The 7,500-nt window shown below is 45.2% G+C and overlaps 2 protein-coding genes across 7 annotated transcripts in view; both read left to right on the top strand.

Moving 5' to 3' along the window:
- The window catches only part of LOC135105183 (chitinase-3-like protein 1), a 109,074-nt gene that overhangs the window by 26,192 nt on the left and 75,382 nt on the right, over positions 1-7,500 (top strand). The window lies entirely within an intron of this gene.
- Positions 1-7,500, top strand: part of LOC135105180 (apoptosis-resistant E3 ubiquitin protein ligase 1-like) — a 50,905-nt gene that overhangs the window by 11,807 nt on the left and 31,598 nt on the right. For all 6 annotated transcript variants that reach the window (XM_064013264.1, XM_064013261.1, XM_064013265.1 and 3 more), the window contains exons 4-5: positions 434-553; positions 1,860-1,957. In XM_064013264.1, coding sequence (XP_063869334.1) covers positions 434-553; positions 1,860-1,957 — 218 coding nt within the window. The remainder of the gene's footprint in view (positions 1-433; positions 554-1,859; positions 1,958-7,500) is intronic.

The following is a 7,500-nucleotide window of genomic DNA, read 5'->3' as shown; positions in this document are numbered from 1 at the left end:
AACTTCTATTACGCATAATTGAGTAGAACCTTCAGTTGATTTTTTTTTTTTTTTATTTATCTTTTTCTCATAGTCTTTGTATTCCCTTAAGCCAGAGTTCTTTTTTTTTTCCTTAGTCCCCTCTTACATAAAAAAATGCCATTGATATTTGTTTTAGAATTATGATGTGGGTAATATTTATACTGTAGAATATTTAACCGTCTCTCTCTCTCTCTCTCTCTCTCTCTCTCTCTCTCTCTCTCTCTCTCTCTCTCTCTCTCTCTCTCTCTCTCTCTCTCTCTCTCTCTCTCTCTCTCTCTCTCTCTCTCTCTCCTCCCTTGCTTATCACTGTTGCTTCCGTTCCTGTCCCTTCACCACTACCACTACCACTACCTCACGCCCCCCTCCCTCCTTCCCTCACTCACGCCGCTTCGCCTCGCCTCCCGCCGGCCAGACTGGAGACCCTGGGCGTGAGGAGTCTGAAGGAGGCGGTTTACATGGCAGAGGCCTTCCCGCTGGAATTTACAGAGGAGAGAGACCAGCACCTGCACGACCTACTCCACTCCCTGCCCAGGTAAGGCGCGCACGTACACACACACACACACACACACACACACACATGTATACAATGGTGCCCTCTTGAAGTGTTACAAAATACGCATCTTTGAATTGAATTAAACAACTGACCGACCCTATTCCAGTCATTTAGAGCCCTGACTATTGGAATCTATCCCTCTCATCTGCTACCATCCCATTTGAGAGCCACTTTCGGATCGCGTGAAGTCAGCCACCCTATCTACTTTCGAAATGATAAAAAAAAAAAAAAAATGAAGTTGAATTAGGTTGGGTTAGACTGGATTACGTTGCGAATGGTGGAGACGAGGGTGTTGGATCGTGTTACATCAATGTTGCATCAGTGGTGTGGTGTGAAGGGATAAGATGAAGGCACATATTCTGAAACACAGCTGTCTTACAACGACTATTTTCAAAGGCCACAAAGATAATTAGCCGTGTTCCCAAGAGTGTTTCCCCCGTTGATAGTGTAGAAAGGTTGTTAATCTGTCACTAGAACCGCAAAAGCAACCTTAAAAAACTCGTGTAACTTCATTTTGTGCCTTCTGAAAGTCGTCGGAGCGAGACCCACAAGTGTTTCAGAATGCAGTCCTGTGTCGCCTCGTGTCATTGCTCTGTTAAAGCCACCTGATGCACGAGTGGGGATAACTGGCAAGCTTTGGAAAACACGAGTGGAAAAAATAAACTCAGCAGAGTCCATATCAGTCATCTGCTTCCCAGGGTACGTTAGTTTACATGAGATAACCCATCCTAACTAGGCTGTGACAGGACTTATATAAAAAAAATAAATAAAAAGTAAATAAATAAATAAAAAAAAAAGGAAAGCTAGCTGGGTTGGTAGACATTCTCATAATCACCAGTTTCTTCCCATGTCCTTTTCAATGTAACAACTTTTAGTACCTCTGTCTCTTTCACTGCTTGACAAAATTTCCCATGATTATCTGTAACTTTTATATCCAGTTTTCTACTTACTTCAGATAATTATTTCCCCTAGAAGAGAGAGAGAGAGAGAGAGAGAGAGAGAGAGAGAGAGAGAGAGAGAGAGAGAGAGAGAGAGAGAGAGAGAGAGAGAGAGAGAGAGAGAGAGAGAGAGAGAGAGAGAGAGAGAACTATGCATTCTATCGTTTCTTTTTCCTCTCTCTCTCTCTCTCTCTCTCTCTCTCTCTCTCTCTCTCTCTCTCTCTCTCTCTCTCTCTCTCTCTCTCTCTCTCTCTCTCCTCTCACTGCTATCAATGCTAACAGACGAACGACCATAGCAGTCAAAAGATTAACTTACTAACGAGGCGTGTGTTCGTGTGTCGCTGCAGGGACAAGAAGGAGCTGGAGATGCTGGGGGAAGAGATGTGGACACAGGTGGCTGCCATGCATAACCTCCCCAGTGCCCGCTTCGGAGTCTTGGCCATGGGTGAGTACGATTGGGGATGGATGGGGGGGAAGGAGAGGTCGGGGTGCATGGCCACGGGTGAATGAAGCTGGGAGGGATGGGGAGGACGGGTGAAGAATGGTGGTTTGTCGATGGGTAAGGCTGTGTGTGTTGGTTGGGTGCATAGGGAGAATAGGTGGGTGAAGCGTGGGCGGGTGTGGGCGGGTGAGGAGGGATGAGAGAGGGGCGGATGAGGAAGGGCGGGTGCTTGCCTCCAGGTGAATAGGGTTGCTGGCTGGGCGGAGGAGAAAGGAGGATGGAAGGGTATATATATAATCTGCATAGTGAGAATACTTTACATTAGCTGTTGTACGTATTGTATTCAAAGTCCACATTTTCGAGTTGGATAACCTTGCAGGATAACGCAGCCAGAATACTCAAAACGTGCTATTGGAAAAAAAAAAAAAAATGGTGTACAATTTGTGATATTCCTCTGGTAAAAAAAAAAAAAAGACAGCTATGTTTCTATCACTCGGGCTTATACTAGCTTATTTTTTATCTATTTATTTATTTTTTCTTCTCATCCCCCGTCAATAGTACGAATTTTTGCAGTCTGTGTAAAGAGATGCACGTTTTCTATCTCGCTGTCAAGTCTTACAGAAAACTTCTCTCGTATACTATTACTATACTATTACGTTTCTCTTCGGAAGCTTTGTTGTGGGAGGAAAATGATGATGATAATAATGAAACGAAATGAACAGTAATGCTACGTGTATCAAGTAAGGAGAAAGGGACAGGTAATGAGTGATGTTACCTGTTTTTTGCGTTTCTCATTCCACTTAACACTGACAGAAAGAAACAGGTAGGGATCTCTCTCTCTCTCTCTCTCTCTCTCTCTCTCTCTCTCTCTCTCTCTCTCTCTCTCTCTCTCTCTCTCTCTCTCTCTCTCTCTCTCTCTCTCTCTCTCTCTCTCTCTCTCTCTCTCAAGGTGCAAGGCAAGTTTCGTCACGTGGTCAAGAAGTTGGTGTCCGTGGCGATGTGTGCTCCTGCTTGCTCGCTCACTCCACCTCAGCTAATTGCGTAACATCTTGCTAATTATATCAGTCCCGCCATTGCCCGTAATGGAGTGACTGTGTAGCTGTTGGACACACACACACACACACACACACACACACACACACACACACACACACACACACACACACACACACACACACACACACACACACACACACACACACTTAGTTTATTTATTGACAAAACAACAAAAAAAGAAAAAAATACTAACACACACACACACACACACACACACACACACACACACACACACACACACACACACACACACACACACACACACACACACAAAGATGAAAAGACGAACACGCCACAAAAAAAAAAAAATAAATAAACAAAAATAAACAAAGAAATAGATAAAATACAAACAGAAGATTGGCAGAGGTCAGCAGGTTAATGAGTTAACAACCAGTGCAAACAAAACTCACCTGGGCAGATTAACTTGTGAACCAGTACAGTACATCCAGTCAAAATAATGCTGGCGCTATATGTAATCCCTAATCATCAGCTTTACAAGGCCGGTGTGTGTGTGTGTGTGTTCGTGTGTACAGTTTATACAAGGTCGTGCAGACGCGTGTGGTGTGTGGTTGCATTGCGTGGCCGTTGCTAAGGGAGAGAAAGAGAAGGTGGGGAGTAAGATCATGTCCCTGCGTGTTTTGATGCTAATACCTCAAAGTTTTTTCATGCATTCCTTTCATCCATTCGGTTACTTCCTCCCCATCTTGATCATCAGTTACCTTTCCTAACCTGCTCGCTGCGTGGGATGGAGCAATACATTTTCATATGTTTGGTTCTTACGCGTAACATTTTGCACTGACTTGCATTGTGTATATGAGGTCGAGTCTTGGCTTATCTTAAGTTAAACACATGACATTGAAAATAAACGCAGGTGGGGGCCGTATTCAGAAACGCCTTCCTCTTTCTCACCACGACCATATTCAAAGGCCACAGAGATTACTATAGTCAAATTCTCAAGAGTATTTCCCCCTGTTAATGATGTAGAAATCTTGTTGATCTGTCACTGGAACCATAAAAACACCCCTGAAAACCCGTGTAACCTCAGCTAGAGCCTTTTGAATGTTATGGAGATGCTGGCAGAAGGATTTCAGAATATGGTCCCTGGACTGTACTGTGTATCTTGACTCAGTGAGTATTATGTGCGTGGCCGTGAGACGAGACGTAGGGGCACGTGGTGGTGGGTGTAGTGGTGGGGGGTGGGGTGGTGGGTGTAGTGGTGGGGGGTGGGGGGGTGGGTGAGGGGGTGGTGTGCGGAGCGTGCTGTCCTGTGCGGCCTTGTGCGCGTCGCCTTGTGTATACACCGCCTTGTTTTCTTATTCAACGGCTCGTCCTAGCTTGCACTGTATTCCATAGCCGTGTGAGGATGGCGGAGATACGACCAGCACAGACTGATTGCTGATTGGCTCCACTTGGCGCCACTCTGATGCGTGTATTCAAGGACGCATCTAGATCCTTTTTCTTTCTTTCTTTTTCCTTGTGTGCATGTGAGTGTGCCTCTGGGCTGGGTGTGGGGTGGGGTATTGGGGGGGTGAAGGCGGCAAGGCGTGCGAGGTAATGCCATCCAGAATTTATGAATGTGCAGGAAAGGCATATTTTAGCCTCCGCGACATATTTTTAGCTTAAATGTCACTTGCCAACATTGTCACGCATCACCTCCTAGGCTGGTGGAGGGAGAGTCACCCCCTTAGCCTGTTCCTGACCCTCCCCTTGCCGCACACGCCCCTGGATTCACCCTTGCGTGTAGTGGCTTCGTGATTTCAGCGGTGACATCCATGCAGGTCCTTGCTTTGCCCTGAGCTAGTATCGTCACACGGGGAAAAGTTTTATTCCGCCTTAGCTCGCGTATCATTGCAGCACTTCTCCCAGAAAGCAGCGTCACACGTTAAGGTTTTTCTTTCCTGCTGTAATGGAACCTTAGCGTGTGTGTGTGTGTGTGTGTGTGTGTGGGTATGTGTGTGTGTGTGTGTGTGTGTGTGTGTGTGTGTGTGTGTGTGTGTGTGTCATCCTACGTGCTAAGATCTACGAACGACTGCTAGGAAATAAATGGATGGTTAGTCATCGTATTCGTCATTGCGCAGGTGTATGTAATATGTATGAATACTACTAGATCAAACAGGCAGCAGGCACATTTGTTGTTGTTGTTGTTGTTGTTGTTCATCATTTTCATCCTTTGTTTCCTCCTCCTCCTCCTCCTCCTCCTTTTTCTTCTTCGTATCATTATTATTATTTACTTATTTATTCATTTATCCCTTCCTCTCATCAAATTTTACATCACAAGTCACCATATCCATCACTATAAATACTGAAGCCATGACAACCGCGCAACGTTCATCAGCAGTTCCTACCAAGCTTGCACATGCAGTAACGAAATCATCATTAACTTGCTCAATACTTCAGTTGCGCGCCAACAGCAGACGTCCCCACCCCAGCCTAGCCTCCCTCTTCACCGTGTCTCCGTGTGGCTTGGAGATCATCACCGCAAGACACACATGGCTATAGAAACTCCCAAGCTATCGGGATTCCGCTCAGCTGATCCTAAAAACATACACATCCCTCCCTGGCCCAGCTGTTCCTTTGTTCAGCCTCCCGTGTCCTTCCGCCCGCTGGCCAGGAACCCGCGAGCTTTGTTCACCCGTGCCCATCGAGTGTAGTACGCGAAGGCAGCCATCGACACGCGCATCTAACATTGCAGCGTATAGGAAAGGGTACGGAAACACGGGACAAAGAAAATTATAAAGCTATATTGCGCATAAAAGGTGGAAACATCTCAAACAGCTGACTGCGGGTGTTGGCAGCTGGCTGGTGTATGATCACTGTAAACATAATACTGAAAAGATACACCATTGTCATACCCCAGACTCCTTAGCACACTGACATACACCTTACGTCATTGCACTCAAATATCGGCTGGAGTTGGGATACATTGAAAACATGTTGGCGAACGAAACACAAGAGATGAGATGAACGAAATCAGTACGACATGTTGGGCCGGGGGCGGTGCCGGAGTCTAGTGGAGCAATAACATGTGCTTCTCTAAGTTCCCTTAGTCTTGGTTCGGAGAGTGAGGAGTAGGTGTATGTGCGTGGAGCAGCGCGGCCTGGCTTTATGGTGACCCGCTCATGGTGCCTTGGCGTGGAGTAATGTTGTCCTGACCGGCGTGGTACCGCGGAATATGAAGATAGGCGGCGCTTTCCCACTCTTCAGATCGGTGGGTCCTCCTGATAAAGTGGTGGAAAAATAATTTTGCTAAATTACTCTGCTTCTTCTTGTTATCATTGTTTTGAGTGGTGTTTGTTTACTTCGTTTTATATGGTCAGCGTATGTGTATTTATCGTCATGTTCGACCATATTACGTTACGTTTCTGCTTTTTATTTTTGGGCGATTTCTACGGTGATGATAATGGTGAGAGAGAGAGAGAGAGAGAGAGAGAGAGAGAGAGAGAGAGAGAGAGTCCACCAAGAAATATACACACATACGTAACATAAAAAAAAAATAATAATAATAATAACAGCTTGAGAAGACGAAACGTTGCTACCCTTACTCACCCTATCACACACACACACACAAACACACACACACACTTCCCCTACCCCCGCTCCAATTCAAACACCAAACGGTAAGTCACCCACACAAAAACCTTCGATACAAACCGCCACAACATTGGAAGCAGACAGTTAAGAGAGGAGAGGCGAGTGTCACGTGCTCCGCTGCTCTTGCATTGCTTCTCTATCACTCAGAAACGCTTTGCTCTTCCTCCACGACTTTACAAAGACCACAGAGATTATTACTAGGGTTCTCAAGACAGTTTCTCCCGTTTGTAATGTAGAAAACTTGTTAATTTGTCACTAGAACCATGAAAACAAACTTGAAAACCCGTGTCACATCAACTAGAGCCTATTGGAAGTAGTAGAGGTGCAGGTGGTCTATTACTCATGTCAGCAGCGTTGTCAGACAGGTGGTCAGTCTTACTCATTACTCTGCTGTCTGCCTTGTCTTGCCTGGTGGTGGTGGTGGTGGTGGTGGTGGTGGTGAAAGGGGACAAAGAAAACACGGGAATGTAAGTAAAAGAAAAAAAAATGTAGCTTTGGTTTGGCTAGATAAAGTTACGGGTGTCTCTGTGTGTGTGTGTGTGTGTGTGTCTGTGTCTTTTGTTCTTTGTAAAGTGATGTAGAGTGTGAGGTGATAGAATTTTTTTTTTAGTGAGTAGAATTGGATTTTTAGTGTGTTAGTGCAGTGATTGCGTCTGGCTGCTGTAGCTATGCAGTTCAGGTGGTACTGGTTGTTGGTGTTGTTGTTGTTGTTGTTTCCTGTTCTTGTTTTTGTTGATGTTCTTCTTCTTCCTCGTTGTTGTTGTTCCTTCTCCTGTTATTCTTCTTTTTAATGTAGTTCTAGGGATATTGCATTACTACTACTACTACTACTGCTACTACTACTACTACTACTACTACTACTACTACTACTACTACTACTACTACTACTACTACTACTA

The sequence above is a fragment of the Scylla paramamosain genome, chromosome 11, assembly GCF_035594125.1.
Source record: "Scylla paramamosain isolate STU-SP2022 chromosome 11, ASM3559412v1, whole genome shotgun sequence".
Classification (NCBI taxonomy): domain Eukaryota; kingdom Metazoa; phylum Arthropoda; class Malacostraca; order Decapoda; family Portunidae; genus Scylla; species Scylla paramamosain.
Note: the sequence above shows the minus strand (reverse complement) of the source record. Positions and strands in the feature narration are given on the sequence as shown.